Source organism: Chelonia mydas, chromosome 7 (assembly GCF_015237465.2).
Source record: "Chelonia mydas isolate rCheMyd1 chromosome 7, rCheMyd1.pri.v2, whole genome shotgun sequence".
Taxonomy (NCBI): Eukaryota; Metazoa; Chordata; order Testudines; family Cheloniidae; genus Chelonia; species Chelonia mydas.
Window position 1 is genome coordinate 40,137,815 of NC_057853.1, and position 18,902 is coordinate 40,156,716.

The following is an 18,902-nucleotide window of genomic DNA, read 5'->3' on the forward strand; positions in this document are numbered from 1 at the left end:
AGCATTTCTCTCCAGAATCCAATAGTGAGCATGGCATAGGTCCTTTCATCCTGGATTAATCATGACCTTCATTTATGTTTTTAATCAATGCAACAATAAATAATAATAATAATAATTTCAAGAATGTATTTGTTTCATAAACTGACTCAAGGTAAGTTATGTAATATAATTCTTGTCCTCCTAAATGTTTAATCCTTTGTGACATTTAAAAAGTTAAATTATCTCCTGAAAAGCCAACTTTTAAAAATAGAAGTTGCTGTGTTAAAACCTTATTTTTCACGGATAGGGCAGAATCTGCAGTTTTCATACACCACAAAAATGTCATGAAATGAAATCAGAAGGTTCTTGAAGCGAAGCATCAGTCTGTCTGAAACAATAGATTTCGGCAGCATGATCTGACACAGAAGAAAATGGCTATGGACTTTGCAGACATGAAATCTTTATTGGATAGTATCCATCCATAATGGACTTTATTTTCAGTCTTGCCCTTTAAATTTATGGATTAGCGACTATGTGCTGTCATTTCAGGTGGTAGCTCTGCAGACATCTTACAATAACAGAATTATAGCTAGAGCTAGCAGAACATGAACATATTTTTTTGAAAGGGTGGATGTCTGCTGCTAGAGTATTTATAAAGCACTTTACTTCTTCCTCCATGTGGCAAAAGCTGTAAATGCACCTATAGAAACTGAATTTGGTTTTTTTTATTGTGATAACTATTTATGTAATTTATGTTTTGTTAAGCATATTTAATCTGATAAATTCTGCATCAGGAATTAACCACTAGGATTTCCTCATGTAATACAACCGACATCCTATCTAACACCAATTACATTACCTCTGTGACAAACTTGCTCACAACTCTAAAGCCTGATGAAATTCATCCTGGGGTACTTAAGGAACTAGCTGAAGCAATCTCAGAACTGTTAGCAATTATATTCGAGAACTCGAGGACGACATACGAATGGCCATACTGGGTCAGACCAAAAGTCCATCTATCCTGTCATCTGACAGTGGCCAATGCCAGGTACTTCAGAGGAAATGAACAGAACAGGTAATCATCAAGTGATCCATCCCTTCGTCCATTCCCAGCTTCTGGCAAACAGAGGCTAGGCACACCATCCCCATCCATCCTGGCTAATAGCCATTGTTGTCGATTGGAAGTAGAACAAAGAGTAATGGGCTTAATCTTTAGGAAGGGAGATTTAGATTAGATATTAGGAAAATCTTTCCAACTGTAAGGGTAGTTAAGTTCTGAAATAGGCTTTCAAGGGAATTTGTGGAATCCCCATCATTGAGGTTTTTAAGAACAGGTTGGACAAACACCTGTCAGGGATATTTAAGTTTACTTGGTCCTACCCCAGGGCAGGAGGTTGGACTTGAGGACTTTGAAGTCCCTTCCAAACCTACACTTCTACGATACTTGTAGTAAGTTGCGTACTGATTAAATGTGGACTGAATTCTCCCAATAACTAAAGTAAGATGAGTATTCAGCATATTGCATTGGAAGAAAAAAAAAATAAGACCATAATATCCATCTCAGTTTTAGCTAGCCAACTCCTCTGCCAATCTAATGCTCCATCATGCATTATGCTGTGGCATTACAATTAATATGGAACCATGGGAAATCCTGGATATGACCCATATGGAATAGATTATGTTCCATTTTAATATGTAGGCTTAAGAGCTGCACATTTCTTTTTTGGGGTATAAAGCTATAAATAACTTTGATACATAGACCTTAACATCTCTGTTCATACACTATGTAGGGCTATCTGATGGATTTCAAAACTGTGTAAAACCTTGTTAGGACACTGATCCTTCACTGAAACGGATTTGCAATAGGTCCCACAAACCAGTGCTGGAAATGGCTTAATTGCTAGTGCTGACAAGACAAACCTATTTTTGGCACTGTTACTAAAAGCTTTCTTAAGACTTGTTTCTCTTGTGAGCTTGATCTTGGTCCTTTCTGCACTAGCACTTAAACCATTTTTGGCAAGGCATCTATTTCATTGCCTAGACAGCTCTACCATTAGTCTTAAGTTTCATTTGTTTAAAATAATTGCTTTATTTTCATAATAAAGAATCAAAGATGGCAGTTCACAAAGCAAGTCAATTTAAAATAGAGCTCTCTGCAGAAAATTGTTCTGGTAAATGAGGTTTTACAAAAATTGACATCTCCTGCACTTCTCAATTTCTTTTGTCAGGAGTTATACTAAAAGCTTACACTATAAGTGACATCACAGAGGTAAACCACAAGAGAAATCCCACTTTATCAAAATTACCAAAAATCACTTCTGGCATTAATGCTAACAAATAAAAAATAAAAGTCATAAATACTCTGATTACATAATCAAGTTTGATGAAAAACAAAGCTGAGAAGTATAATCAAAACAGAGCATACCATAACTGGCTGAGTTCCTGGATATCTCTAGCTCTGTGCTCTCCTTTCCAGTAACTAACTTGAAAACTTTCAATAAGTAGCAAAACAAATATTGGGTTTTGGTATCAACCTGAAAGACTAAGATTTACACAGCACAACTCTAACATAGGGGCAAATTAATACACTAAGAAATATTGTATTGAGTTTGTTGCCTGATGTTTGTGAGAAAAAAAGATGCCCCTTATTTTTGTCATGGGTGCGGAACTTTAATCATTCCTCCTTAAAACCATTTATTACAAACTTTCTGATGTTTAATTTGAGAGGTCAACCCAGCCTTACCTTTACACATCTGTCTGTGTTCCTGAAAACCAATGAAAGTTAATACTACATTATACACATTTAAATAAACCAATACTTTTAGCGCTTTACCACAACCCTCATAACTCCCTTGTGGCTTGAGTATTACTCCTAGTTTTACAGAGGAAGAAACTGAGGCAGAGAGGCTAAATGACTTGCTGAAGACAAGAGGGTCAGTGCTAATAAAACCAGCATTAGAAGTCAGGAGTTGCTGGTTCCCAGCCCAGTGCTCATACCACTGGACCACTCAACCTCCAACTGCCAAGTATTGGAGAGAAGATATTATCAAACATGGGGTGGCTATTCAACATATACTGCCTCTCCAAGAGCCAGAATGGGAGGCTGTCTTTGTACGGCTGTGAAGGAAATAGAAGATTCCTAGTTAAGATACTTTACCAGTCCTCTGGCATCCAGTTTGGTATCAGCCAGTGCCTGATGGTGCTAGAAAAAGTTAATCACTCTCAGTACACCTAACCAGACTGTGCAATGCTAAGCGGAAGAATTTATATTTTCATATTTAAAAAGGTCAAAATTGGCCTAGAGTGTACCAAACCAAGCACTGGTAGAAGTGTTTCTATAATTTTATTTTCTATTTTATAACTAAAAAAATTCTAATGAGAGCAGTGCTTGTAGAGCAACTTGGCAGAATTCTGCTAGTGGATATGAACCTGAAAGTGAAATTGATTAGTCCATTTCTATTGCCTAATCTAAGAGAAACAAGTACTAAACAGCAAAGAAAAATTAAATTAGTTCTTAAAATCTTTTCCCATCTGGAACTCTCTCTCTTGTTATTTGATAAAAACAACAAGATTTTTTCAAGTACATTTTTAATCTGTGTTTCTTTAGTGCATATTACCAAGATGATGCACAAAATGAAGTTATATTACAACAAAACAATCAAGTTCGTGCAAAGGATGACTGGATGAAGGAACTACTACAGTACATTCAATGTTTATGTGCAATTACAGTTCCCTATGGAGGATTTACATGCTCAGGGAAGACCCTGTGCAATTTTTGTGCTTTAATTTGGATATTTATTTTATAACACTAATCAGCAGATTTTCACCATTGCACGTATTTTCCTATGGACTTCACGTGACGATCCACCTAAATCATCAAACTAAACAATTCAACTGTATATTGCTTAATTAATTCTGTGACAGGGTCAGGCCAGATGGCTACAGGAGAGTGATTGATTTTTTTTTATTTTTTTTTTAAAAACACACTAATCTCATTTATTGGTGCATGTGCTTCTTAAAATATTAGCCCCAGGTTAAGTAGGTCCCTCTTCCCTGGGTAAGGTAACAGGGAAGGTTCCAGAACAATCAGGAACTTTCTGGAAACAATTAAGGCAGACAGGCTGATTAGAACACCTACAGCCAATCAAGAAGCTGCTAGAATCAATTAAGGCAGGCTAATCAGGGCACATGGGTTTTAAAAAGGAGCTCACTTCAGTTTGTGGTGTGGGTGCGAGGAGCTGGGAGCAAGAGGCGCAAGAAGCTGTACTATTGGAAGACTGAGAAGTACAAGCATTATCAGACATCAGGAGGAAGATCCTGTGGTGAGAATAAAGAAGGTGTTGGGAGGAGGCCATGGGGAAGTAGCCCAGGAGTTGTAGCTGTCATGCAGCTGTTACAGGAGCCACTGTAGACAGCTGCAATCCACAGGGCCCTGGACTGGAACCCAGAGTAGAGGGCAGGCCCAGGTTCCCCCCATCCCTCCATCCCCTCAACTCCCTACTTGATACCAGAGGAGTTGACCTGGATTGTGGGTTCCACCAGAGGGGAAGGTCTCTGGCCTGTTCCCCGATCCACTAGGTGGATCAGCCGAGACTGCAGGGATTGTTCTTCTTCCTTTTCCCCATACTGGCCAGTGATGAGGCTAACTGAGCGAACGGCAGATTTGTGCCACGAAAGTGGCCAAACTGAGGGATGCCGTGAACCTCTGAGGCGAGCAAATCCGCCAATAATGGCAGGACCCACCAAGGCAGAGGAGGAACTTTAGAACTGTGACAAACACCTGGCACTCTCCAAGTCATCCTTTATACTCATGTTATCTACCTCGGTAAGAGTTCAAAGTACCCCTAAACCTCAATTCCAAAAAAAATAGTGTCTCTCTTAAACTCTGTAAAACAGCTCAAATACACCACTCCGCCTGAAAAACAGTCTTCCTTACCAAATGTTACCTTCCTCCCCTTCTACCCACACACTTGATTTTTCTACTGCAGGTCATCATCTTTGAAGTGAAAGAATACACACTTTGAAATGAGCTGTTTGTAATAGCATTTAATTGAATTCAAGAGACAATGAACAACAGCTCCACAACCAGCATTTAAAGATAAAAAGAAATAAGTTTGTTTCCCCACCCCAATTTCTTGAATTTGGTACAGAGATTAAAAGCTTCAAGAACATCTTGAAACTACTAATTTTTAGATGATTGCCTGAAAACAGGATGCCCAGACAATTTGACAGTCAACTCAAATATGTCAAATACCAAAAAGGTTAATTTATTTTGAATGGCAGGGTTTTTATTCTTGTAAAGTATTAAAGTAGGGCAGAGTGCATTTTCTCTAATGGACCCGCATTAAAGAGAGAGTACTACAAAGGCATATCACAGGGGATGCTCAAGATAATTGCCAGAAATTATATAGACCATAAAATCTTGACATTTTATTTTCTATAAGCTTTGGAAAAACAGGTTAAGCTTTGAGAACTTTTGGAACATACTCAATTGTTTTCTGCTCTTACTTTTCACAGAACTTTCCATCTAACTAAGCTATGGATCTGCATACTTCCTTAACCCTTCAGCATATACTCTAGTCATTGCATTTTAATATCCTTGAATTATTTATTGATTAATAATGATTACCCCTACAATTTCACCTCCAAGATTTCGCTATAATATACTTTGGCAATTCTGGGTGATTTAGCATGCCTCATTTTCATTCAAACTACATTTCTGCCCCACAATGGTCATGGAAAAGTATATTTCTAAAGTTCTCTGAATGACTTGTATATTACCAAAGTAATGCTGTGTGGTCAGACACTTCCAGAGATGAAGCATTTCTCATAAATGTAGTCTGTAGATTTAGGGTCATAATCCACCCTTTGCCTACAGCTCCCATTTATATAGCTCACATTTGCATATTGAGCAAATATGGAATGTGGCCCAAAAGAGCAGTATATGTAACTTACTGAAATTCAGTTAAATGAGGTATTAACTTAGCCAATAGGAATGATACAGAAGTGCTCCTTTGAAACTGACTTGCACAGTAAAACTCCAATAATCTCCTCTGTTGATTATGTTCTTACCTCAAGTATATACTTCTCCAGAGACCTGATGTTTTCCAGAGCCTCCTGGTCCTGATGGATAACCACTACTTCTTTTAGTGGATACTGAAACAAAAATCAATAGAGGTTCAGTCTGAGAGAGGAAATAAAGGGCTACAGAAAGTATTATTTTGGTCATTTTAAACTAAATTTCTTTCTGTTTAATTCTGTTTGCTAGCACAGATTTAGTCACTTACTCCCCACTTCTCCGAAAGTTATAGAGCTGCTATACGTTCATGGAATATTGATGTAAGAGATATTAAGAGCTTCTAACCTTTACTGGAATGGTTTTTCTGTCTCGAATTACCCGGCCAAGCTCAATAACAGATTGCATCCAGGAAACGGCATTTTCAATTTTTTTGTCAATCAGATCATCCCTAGATTAGGAAGAAACAATTTAATGTTTACATCTCTTTAGATTTATTTAAGTGGGCCTTTAACCCATAGTCACACCTGTCAAAAATTTCCCACAACAGATTTGGTCATATACATATACTGGTAATGCTAAGAAGCAATTTTGTGTGTGGGTTTCTTTTATTTTTTAAGAATTATTTTTATTAGCTGTCATTAATACCTTTCACATGACGGACTGATATGAAATAATTATGTACACTATTCATTTTACAAGTATCCAATGAAAAGCAGAATTTATATTTATGGTATAATGGAATATCCAAAAATACATAACAAATGAATTAATTACATTGCTATTGAAATACCCACACACAGTGAATTGGTGGGATCTCCATAATTTTTTATCTTGAAAGTGTGGGTTATAAAAGAATGATGGGCCATGTGCATATTCCCAGAATTCAGACCTGTATTTTCCAGAAAGCTTATGTATTTCAAATCTTTTGCTTTTCTCTGTGGCTTGATAACAAGCTCCCCCCCACACCTCTGTTTCCAGACAGCTTGTTTTTCAGGTTAAGCACAGAGTCAAAGCTTGTTTCAAATGTAAAAGCAATCACCAGTTCTATAAGTGATGCCAGTTCTTGTTCTTTGTTGATTGTTTGAATGTAACTGTAATTCAGGCAGCTCCTTCAAAACTACATACATTTTCAAGCAAAGCACAGAGTCATTACTATTTTGGTATTGATTTGTGTCAGAAAAGCTGTGAACAAAGGAAAAGTATACTGTGGATGTGAAGCTGCTAATTATATCACTTTAACTGGAAACATTCTTGGTGTAAAACAGAGTGGTCTGGAAGGTTTATCAGAAGGGAGAAGACTCCATGGAGCAAGATTTAAGACTTATGCCTAATCTGTGGTACCAGGAATATTTGGATTAATGTTATTGGTCATTTCTAAGTTTCTGTGCTTCTTCAAGTCAATTTCCCAGGGAAGGACTTAAAAAAAAACAAACGTGTACATTATTGCAATGTAAAGTTTTCTTGTTTTTCATAAATGTTCATAGTAAGAAATATTACTTTCCACTAAGATTTTAAAGCATTATTGTGAAACTGCATTGTGAGAATATTTTTCATAGATTTGTGGTTTATTATAAAACTAAATGAAGTACCACAAAAAGAATGTTTCTGATTTTACCTGTTACTTTGGACAGAGAAGAATCCAGTTAGCATACAGCATAAGTAAGGTCCTTCATTCTCAGTTATTACTTTGTTTGAAAATTTCCCAGGAATTTATCAACGTAAAATAGGTGACAATTGGGGCAAAAAAACTAACTGAGCAGTTTTCTGGGTAAATATTGGGTGAAGGGAGGACAGAAAAAAGCAACAAATAGAGAAAAGTAAGAGTACTAAAAGTAAAAGCAGTTTAATGCTGTGGTTTATTTCATGAACTGCACATTAACAGTACATACATATGTGCACATGCGTGTGTATTTGTTCGTTCCACTACTCTGCCTTACTTGAACAGCCTCACATTTACAATTAGACTAATTTATTATTAAAATAAATGTATCTACTTATAGTAATGTCCTGGATTTTCTTCTCGTCATCAGTATTTTCATTTATTGCGTGATCCAAAATTCAGGTAGAAAAAAAGTTAAAAACTAAATAGTATAAAACCCAGGAACTTTTTGGTTTAAAAAAAAAAAAAAAAAACAGTAAAAACTGAAAACAAAGGGCCTGAAACATAAATCATTGCTAAAAAAAATCCTAATATTTCAGGTTGAAAGTTTACAGATCTATTGTTTATTTGACTGTAATTGAAGTACAGATCTATTACAGCAACTCATATTCAACTGTTTTTATAAAAAGTATTAACTTATTGGATTTCCAGGGTATATAAAAGTCTGCAACAAGCAATCTATCAGGAGACTGTGCAATTAAACGAAGAACAGGAAATAAGAGCCACAGCTGGAGCTGAGAATTCTGGGAGTCAAGGCAGGTCAAGAGGGTTGGACATCTTGGTGGCTGTCTTGAAGGTTGTCAGAATTTCCCTAAATCACTAATCTGAATAGTACTTAAAGGGAAAATGAAATCACATTTTTGTGGACTCCCAAGAACTCAGGGCTATTACCATTAGTTGTATGTATCAATACATTGCTTAAGTGTCATAGAACCAATTCATTCTCTTACGCACATGCAGTTTTAAAAGCCAGATACAAATTTATGTCCAACCCTGAAAATGACACAGTCAATTTAATCTGACAACCATAATGTTTGCCATATAGCTTTTTTTTGTATAAACCTATCATGCTGCTGTGAAAGTACACGCCACACAGCACCATTGCCTACAACTGCTACAAAAAAAAGATGTCTCTGTTGCGATCTGTGCTACTGTCCTTGGAAAAGCAAGCTCATTACAGATTAACTATCACAATCAAAGCTTAATTTAAAAATAACACTAAGACAAAAAAGGCACCAACGAAGAAAAATGACTGCCAGATTTTTAGCCACTATAAAACCTCAAGTGTAATTTAGTTTTAAAATAACATCTATCTTTGATTTGATTAGTAGACGGGAACAGGAATGCACATGCGACCCAATACGTTACACAAATTAAGTTGCCATGAATAACTGAATTTCCTTCTATTAATGCATATACACCACCAATTCAAGGGCATGGTGACAACGTATCAGTTTCACATTCTGTGTCATAGAAGAGTACACTTCTAGAATACATAAAATCAGCAGCATTGCTAAATGAATCTCAGTAGATTTCTTGTAACATTACTTTCCACAATTAGTGTATACTGTATAGCCATCAGAAGGAACACAACTAGTAGCTCTCTTGCTTGGTCAGAGACACCAAAAGGCACAATATGCATGAAAAGAAAAACCTAGGTAAGTTTTAAACTCTGATGTCAAATATGGCCAGACATATTCAGCCATGAAAAGGCTCTGGCACAGTTTTACGATCCTTGGGGAGTCTTTTGGAGAAGGCAGGCATTGCAGCCTCCAATTAAGCATCCACCTTGAAAAAGATACTTCATGCTGATGAGAAATGGGCAACATTATAGCTCTGTGACCACTCTTCTTTAGCCCCAGCAAGCTGTATACCCCTACTGCTTCTCAGCATGCAGAGAAATCTAAGTCGGTAGCCAGCTTTTTTGCTGAAGGAGAGAGACTGGATCTAGAAAGAGTGCTAACTCTGCACCTTTCCTCCCAATACTGCCACAGCACCTTATCAATACTGCCCCAGCCAGTCCCGTCAGGTTAACACACCTCAGCAATGGCAAGTGTGTTAAAGACTAAAGGGAAACACTTCCCTAAAGAAAAGTGGTGTACAGGAGTAAAATAGTTTCATAAACACTTCAGTTACATATTTTGCCTGCCTAAGGAAAACAGAAGTGTTTAAAACAATAAGCACAACTACAAGATCATTTTCTGGGTGCAAAACGGATCCTTTGTATCAAAAAATGTGTTCCTTGTATGCTTGTAAATGCCAAAGACTGGTATTTTTGCTTTGTTTAAATATGTGAATAAGGTATGAAGAACTTCTCTCTGTAACTACAGGAAAGAGAACCCTGCCCACTGTCATCAACAGAGGTTGTTTCTTACCTCACTTGAGGAAGCATGAGATAGTGAATGCTATCACTGTTCTTCTCCTGAACTGAGGCCGGATCAATAAGGGTCTTCAGATTCTGGTACATCATTTCAGTGATAAAGGGAGTATAAGGTGCCTGCAATATTTTATATATTATTATTCATGAATGCATTCTCTTACTGAATTGTATCCTCTATATTTTCAACCAATTACCTTCATTATCATCAAAACACAACATTTTTTTGTGTGTTCCTTTTTTCCTGTTAATCAGGAATCCTTATGTTACAGGATTATACTGTCCAGCAGACAGCGCTGCAAAAATGGAATATTTACTTTGCGTTTTAACACTACAAAGTATAACACTAATTCAAGGAATAGGCCATGATGAACAAATTAAATTGATGCCAGCTGTTCACCTTCCGTTTGAGTTTAACCCAGAGAAAACACAATACTATACAATACAATGATAAAATGCAGTAGCAGTTTCCCCCATTTTCAGGTCTGGTCTCTTACTGGTTTTCTGGTCTGTTACTTCTAGGGGCAACTGTAACAATTAGAAGCATGCACCCAGGCTTGCTGGGGAATCAAGTTGAATACGTTAATTAATTAGAGTTGAGTGTAAAACCTTACCATGAGTCTGCACATAGCATAGAGAACACTGAACAAGGTTTCCAACGCCATAATGCAGTCCTCATTCCCATTTTCACCCTATTCAAAGTATCCATGGAGAAAGGAAAAGGATTAGAAAAACCATCTACACTTTTTAAATTATGAACTACATTCTCACACTGTAATACATGATTTTACTCCTTCACCCAATAAATGCTAGCTTTCCAAGATCCACAATTACAGTTCAATCCTACCCAACAAAACAAAAATTATGGGCTACAGTTTTTTTTTTTACTTGCCCTATGAAGAAACAAGGGACCAGAACATAAATGGAGTAAAAAGGGAAAATCATATTTATTTGCAATTTCAGCTATTCAGCTGAAAGCTACACAGTTTTATATAACACACAAAGGTTCTATAAGGATTTTATTAGTTTAATTAATCTATTTAAACTACACTGGGTCTATCTACAGTAAAAAGTTAGCAACAGAAATAGCACCTACCTTTAACCTTCTGCGATTCATTCTGACGTACCAGTTGGTCAGTACATCAACAAACTTAACTAGTCGAGGGACTACAGTGTATAGTCTGTAGGCTAAGAGGAAAAATAATTTCTTACTGTACAAAACACTTGCCTTCTGCATCAAAATTCTTCCCTTAAAGAATCACACAGTAATATAAAGCCTTGACAACTTAACACTCATGACTTTACAGAAGCAAATACCTTCATAAGATTAAAAAAATTGATTAGACACACTAGTATTACTAGAATCTGCACTTAAACTATATCATAAAATTAAAATTACGAACATAATCAATTCTCACGCTTCAGGGCATAAGCATGTCACCAGCTGAAGGTCAGAAATAAATTGCTATAGCCTGGTACTGCACAGAGGTGCATTATGGCCATTTTATGCCTTAATCTGAAGCAAATTGAAAGAGGATAGTGGACAAGATAGACCATTGATCTATTATGGCTTGGCAATTACTAAATTTGAACATACTGCTAAAAGAAACTGCTGAATACTTAAATTCACCAAAAATTGTGGGAGAAACATGAATGGAGATGCAATTACCCAATTCAGGAACCATTTTAATTTCTATTGCAATGTTTTTTGAATTTAACGTTTTTTCCCCACAACAGTTTCTTTCACAGTTCTTCTAAATAATAGAGCAGACTAAAAGCTGTAAAGTCATTCATGCAAACAGATTTTATTTTATCTCATGAATAATATTAACAAAATAAAAAGCTAGGCATAGCCATTTTCTTATGTTCTGTGTAATTCAAATGCATGAAGAACTGTTAACACAAATAAGAGGTTCTCACAAACTTCAAAGTCCAACCAGAGGGAAACATGACTTTAAATGCTCAAACATTTTTAGTTTACAAAAAATTGTTTTCTAGAAAGATTAGATAAACTAGTCCTTATAAACAAAAGTTACTAACTTGCAGGCAGCTTGGTTAAAAATAAGGAACTGCTATTAATACCATGGTCTTTTGCTTCTGCCATTTATTTTATTAATCAAACAGCTATTGAATTATACACCTTTCCTTTGAGAGTTCCACAGCACACTTTTTACAACTGCATTTTGCAAGCTAGAAAAATCTTGTAAAAGACAGAGCACTAGATATTTCAACCTAAAAAGGAAACTTTCTGGAGTTATGTGTCAAGTAAAACAAAGAAACTATTTATGGGGTTTTATGTTCTGATAGAGATCCCACTACTAACGCTGCTTGAAAAGTAACTATGATGCACAACAAGAAAAGCTTGCCAACATACTTGTGTATTTTACAGTGAGATATTTGTTTGTTTTGAAACTACATTTCATTCACCTTTAGTAGTCTAGAATCTCCAGTTATAACCTGTGCCATGATATTATACTTTGAGCTGACAGAAGGGAAAAAAAGAAAGACACTAAGTCAGTGGTTCCCAAACTGTGGGACATACTCCCCTAGGGGGTACAGAGAAACATTCAGGGGGTGAAGGGGTGCACAGCAGAGCCAAGGCCAGCCCCCACAGGGGGCGGGGAGGGAGCGCTGCCCAGCCCTGCTCCGACCCCAGCTCCACTCTGCCCCGTGCTCTGCCCCCAGCCCAGCTCCAGCCCCACTCCACCCCCAGCTCAGCTCTACCCTCATTCTCTCTCCACCCCAAGGCCAGCTCTGCCTCTAGCCCCAGCTCCTTCCCCATCCCCAGTTCTGTCCCCAGCTCTACTTTCAGCTCAACTCCTCTGCTGAGGAAGCCTTGGCTGTGCAGTAATGGAGGGGAGACACAACAGATTCCATGGGGGGGGGCAGGAGAAGTTTGGACACCACTGCACTAAGCCAGTCTCTTAAGTTTAACCACCGTGAGAAACACTGATTTGTAATTTATCCTCTTGTATATTGCACACAGGCACTATTCAAGCACCAAATGCACTATGGTAAAAATCACTGTTTCCAGATAGGGAATTTCACTTCACTAAAACCATGAAGAATTACTTACTAAATTTCCAACTTCCAGTTCAATTTTTCTTTCATCCTTAAAAGACTTTATCAACTGTCAGTCTGGATATTTAATATTTCATTCACTGAAGTACTAAGTGCTCAAATGAAAAAGAATATGAAAATTTGACCCAAGATTGCCAGCTTTAAAACCTTATGACTGAATAGGAGAAATAAATGATGCTAAGGTCTACCTGCTAACATTTTATTTTGGTGGCTACAATTTAATGTTAATAAGTGGAAGCCAGCTCTAGCAAAGAGGTCCTGTTTAAACTTCCCCCACAGAACTAACAAATTAGGGTTTGTTTGGTGGTGGTTGTTTTTTTGTTTGTTTTTTCCCCAAGTAGTGGACATTCATGTCCATTTTTCCAGTTCTACACATCTAATGAGCAGAGATAGAAAGGAGAAAAAAAATCTATGCTTAAAGAAAGAGCTTAGATTGTGACACAATTCAAAAAATCCAGTAAATAAATACAAAACCAATTCTCTCTCTACTGTATTTCAAATAAGCTCATGCTAATTACTTATTTTCTGTAATATCTACTTATACCAGATTGGAAAAGTCTTCAGCAATTCTCTGGGTGGTTTTGTAGGAGAAACAGAGAGAACCCAATGAAATATTACTTTCTACAATATAGGGATTAGGTATTAGGAGCTGAGCTATGGAAGCAGCATTTGAAATTGTGCTCTTTGATGGGTAAATTCTTTTTATTATTTGCTTTGTAGTTTTTTTAAGTCATCAGACACAAGCATCAGTGCTGGTCCATGACATTTATGTTGCTGTCAACAACAGTGCCGTACTGTTGTGGCTTGCCAGGCTATATCTGAATACCAGCAAATTCACATTTCAGATTTTAAAAACCAACCTATTTTTAGCCACTGACTCACTGCTTGCTTGCTAGCTACAGTAAATTAAAATAATGGAACATGAACTACAGGGCAGTTGTACGCCCAGTAAGTTCAACTAAACAGTAAAACAATTAAGTATGCATTGATTGTACATTTGTAACAGACTCTATTAACTATGCTTCAACCAAAAATGTTTCAGCTAGCTATTAAATGCATACTACTACATATTAAATGCACCCACTTATGAACCAGAGGTCTCTGTGTAAATGGTAGAGGGAGCTAATAAACAATTCAACCCATTAGTAGGTTGAAAGGCTCAGACGAGGTAACCTTGATTATCCCCCAAACTCCCCCAAACTCCTCTGGAAGATCATGGGTATTGTGTGGAGTCCACTGGTCACTGGCCCTCCTTCTAGGTTGTTAACTGGTCAAAGCGTGGAGAGGCACTGTAAAGTGCTCCCTGTTAAAAAGGTCAATGAAGGAGAGAACCACAGGCACTCCCTGTAGGAGGATTAAGGAAATAGTGTGTTGAAAGCCTTTAACAGGGAAATTGTGGAAGGGACACTTCCACCAAAGCAATGTGTTAAGAGTACAGGAGACTAAATTAAATAATGATACAAAGAAACAGTCAAATGAGTATGTTTCAAAGGATTTGTCAGGGCTAATTCCCTGCTCTGGCACTTCGAGTGCAGAAGGTGGGGGCCAGCAAGGATTCTAAAAATTAATACTGGCCACTCCAGGCTTGTATTAAACTCCCAAGGTTACAGCTTTTCTCTGACCTTGGATTGGTAGATGCTGCCACCACCCAAGTGCAGAACCCCTTTGAGAGCTCAGGAAGGCGCACTTGGGAATTCCTTCCTGTAGGGAACCCTCAAGCCCTTTCACCCTGCCTACAGGGAAGAGCCGAGAAAGAAAACAAAGTAAATCAGCTGTTGCCACCAGCTAATTAAACAACATGTACACAAACCTCTTAGGACACAAAAATCCAATTCTGTTCTTAAAAAAAGGTAAATTTTATTAAAAACAGAAGGAAGAAAATACACCTGGGAACTTAGGCTACTGCTAGATTTTAAAAGAGCAATTACAAGGATTAAGCAACAAGAATAGTTTCCTGAGGTCCAGCTTAAAGGTTACAAGCAATAGGGTTTGCTAATTGCCCTAATTCTCTGAACGGTTCTATCGCACCAAGTAAACTCAATAAGCCTATATTACTGAGCCCAGAGTTATGACGGGTGAGGACAACAGCACTGTGAAATGAATGTGAGTACTTCAAAAACCATGGTCATCTTACAGACTTCATTGTGGGAGAAGTTACTCTAGGCTGAAGGCCACTGTGTCGCCAGAACTAAGTTCTTATAACAGCAAGAATGGTATATACATCAATTAAATTAATATTCTATACCTGCACCTTTCCCTGTGTTACTGTTTTAAGATTTTTTTGCCCCTTTCTTGCATGCAGTCTGATCTGAAATCTGAAAATCCCTGGATAAATGCATCCTTTGTGCAAGCCCATCCCTAGTCACCAGTCAGTGAAAATTATTCAAATGAAGTCTTTTTCTGAACTGAAACAAAAAGCAAAAGATACACATACCTGCCATTTCAGCCTTGAAGAACTGAATGAGTGACTGCGTGAAGGAAAGAATCCATTTATCCATGATGTTGTTGCTCTCCTTCATTGTGTTCTCATTGTACAGGAATTCCTTTCCATCTTCCTATAAACATCATTGGAAAAATGAATAGTAGTAGAGCATGTCAACTCTTGAACACATTAAATCCTATAAAATAATACCTCTCTCATCATCAGTAGATCTCAAAGCGTTTCACAATCTTTTAATGTGTTTATCTCAAAACACCCCTGTGAGTTAGGTCACGGCCATTTTAACCCCATTTTACAGATGGGGAACGGAGACACAGAGACTAAGCATCTTGCCCAAGATCACAGTCTGTGGTGAAGCAGGGCACTGAATCCAAGTCTCCCACGTCCTAAACAAGCGCCCTAATGACTGGAGCACCCTTCCTCTTAAAAGCCCATTTGTTATTCATTGATAAGAGCCTCCTGTCCACGCTCTCCATTACATTGGTTAGTAAGAGTATTCGCTGTCAGATACAGATATTTGTTCTTGAGACACATTAACAGAAAAAGCCAAGATAAATTGATTTGCACTGATCTTGTTTCATTACACAACAATGTAAACTACAAAAGGGACCAGTTTTCTGTATTTATTAACACACAGAAATAGTAGTACAGTACACAAGGGAATTCAATAATTCCACATTTTACACCTTTTGTATGTAGTCTCATCACAATTTATGAACACGGGCTAATGATACTGATTTTATGTCCCCTTCATCCATCTCGATTCCAAAGCATTTAACGAACTTTACTGACTCTGAGGTGTGTCTGTGTGTGTGTGAGAAAATATACATAAGTGAACATTAGATAGACAGACAAACACAGGACATGTATATAAATAACTATAATTTTCAAATGCAGCAATTGTTCAACAGCACATGGCACCCCAAAAGAACAGTTACAGGTAGGTGGAAAGAACAGCAAACTCAACTGGAACTGCTGGAGGAATTTTAGGCAGGTATCATGTCATTACTGTACATATTTAGCATTTCATGAGAGGCAGCACTGTTCACTGCCCCTGAACATTGGACTCTAATGTAGTATACACTGCAAAAGAGAAGGTGGGAAAAGTCTAGAAGTATATGTGCTAAATTGGTAATCTATCTATTCACTTTGCTCTTCCAGAGAGGGAGGGAGGGAGGGAGAATACCACATTGACTTCTAACTAAGCAGCTTTTAAACAGTGATCAGTGGAGATCCCTACTGAATCTCCTATACCACTCCCTACAGGTTTTCCCTAAAGGCCTGCTATCCCTGTAGTGAGGATTTTTATTCTTGAAAAATCTAATAAAAATAAAATAAATAAATAAAATCACAGTTTGAGAGGGGCTAGGTCTGAAGACAAGGAAAAAATAGACAAGAATGTGTTGCACTAATTTGCAGACATATCTATCCAACCATAGAATTAGCAGGAGACATGGTAAGACATGTTGTTATGTGACCTTTAAACAAGTGAATCTTGTTTAGAAAATATGTTTTGAAATAGGAAGTCTTCTGTTCTTTGTTGAAAGTAATTACAGTAGGCTTCCTAATCATAAGAACTGTTCTTTCCAAATGCCACTGAAATACCTTTCTTCTATATAGGAGGCTTGCCTTTGTCACAAGGTTTCTTGAAATGGTATAATAACGAAATAGTACCTCACATACAGCATCTTCCATCCAAAAAGATCCGAAACTGCTTTGCAAACTTAAAACAACTATCTACAGGAAACACACGGATCAACATACCTATCTTCACAGATCCAGTTATCACCCCAAACACACCACGAAATCTCACCTACAGCCAGGCACTCAGATACCAAGAATATACTCTGCGGAGAAAGTCCGGGATGTACACCTTAACGTGCTTAAAAGCAAGGACACTTCACCAGCGAAGCAGATTGCATCATGGAACGGGCCTCACAAATAGTCCAAAAGAACCTACTTCAATACAGAAATAAAAACCCCACCACTAAAAGCTGTTACCTACCATCCCACACCGAAACCCATACTGGGGATCATCAAACAATTAAACCCATACTTGATAGGAAGCACACCCTGAAAGAAATCTTTCCTGAACGCTCTCTTCTGGCCTTTAAAGAACCCCCCCCAACCTCATAACCAAAAGCAAGCTCCGCACAGACCAACACGCACCAACTCAAAGCAACACCAGACCCTGGCAGAAAAACAGATGCAAAACCTGCAGGCATCTCTCCACTGCTGATGATCAACATACCTTTCAAGATCCTGGGATCCTACACATGCTTATCACTACACGTGGTGCACTGGACGAGGTACACTAAATGCCCCAATAATAACTATGCGGGTGAAACCAGACAATCACTATGCTCTCGAATGAACTCTCACAGAAAAATAAGACAAAAACACCATATCACCTGTGGGTGAACACTTTTCACTTTATGTCTGACCTCTCAGTCCTCATCCTCAAAGAAAACCTGCACTACACTTCACAAGACAAGCCTGGGAGCTTAATTTCATAACTTTGCTAGACACTAAAAACCATGAACTGAATAGAGTTACTGGATGTATGGCTTATTACAACTATCTGTAACCCACTTACTCCCTTGCTCCCAGCTTTTCCTCCCCTCCTTTTTCCCCCTATGACTGCTATGGTTTTAATGGGCCACTATCCCTTGAAATATGTGTTAACTACTTACACTAAATAATCTGTTCAACCTTGTATTCAGAATGTCACAGCTGAATACATTTCTCAGATGTGAAGAAGAGTTCTGTGTAAGCACAAAGGCTTGTCTCTCACTAACAGAGGCTGGTTCAATAAAAGATATTACCTCACCCACCTTTTCTCTCTTGCGAACTTAAAGCAATATTGTGTGGCCATAGTCTCAACCTATACCATATCAAGGCTGTTAAAGGCTGGAAAGCAGAAGCTATTAGAATTTAAGTCAGTACACCACATCTGGCCATAGCCCTCTCTACAATGCAGTCAAAAACCCACGGCTGGCCTGTCCCAGCTGACACAGGCTAAGGGGCTGATTAATTGCAGTGTAAAAGTTTGGGCTTGGGACCCCAGAGCCCAGGCTCCATCCTGAGTCCAAACATCTACGCTGCAATTAAACAGCCCCTTCGCCCGAGCCCCACAAGCCTGAGTCAATTGGTGCAGGCCAGCCACGGGTATCTAATTGTAGTGTAGGCATACCCTCAGTTGAGGAGCTCATCTTTGAACTGGGCTTCCACTGATTGCCCCGACAAGAGAAACTGCATATAAATCTTTGTCCACTATTCATCCAACCACCCCTGTGGTGCAAAATGGCAGCTGCTAAATGGTGCACAACAAGATTACACAACAACT

At 38.0% G+C, this 18,902-nt stretch overlaps 1 protein-coding gene across 3 annotated transcripts in view; it reads right to left on the reverse strand.

The window, feature by feature from the left end:
* Window positions 1-18,902, reverse strand: part of IARS1 (isoleucyl-tRNA synthetase 1) — a 180,292-nt gene that overhangs the window by 43,185 nt on the left and 118,205 nt on the right. For all 3 annotated transcript variants that reach the window (XM_037903463.2, XM_007055580.4, XM_037903462.2), the window contains 6 exons: window positions 15,551-15,671; window positions 11,132-11,223; window positions 10,650-10,727; window positions 10,034-10,155; window positions 6,344-6,446; window positions 6,052-6,135 (listed from right to left, as the gene is read on the reverse strand). In XM_037903463.2, coding sequence (XP_037759391.1) covers window positions 6,052-6,135; window positions 6,344-6,446; window positions 10,034-10,155; window positions 10,650-10,727; window positions 11,132-11,223; window positions 15,551-15,671 — 600 coding nt within the window. The remainder of the gene's footprint in view (window positions 1-6,051; window positions 6,136-6,343; window positions 6,447-10,033; window positions 10,156-10,649; window positions 10,728-11,131; window positions 11,224-15,550; window positions 15,672-18,902) is intronic.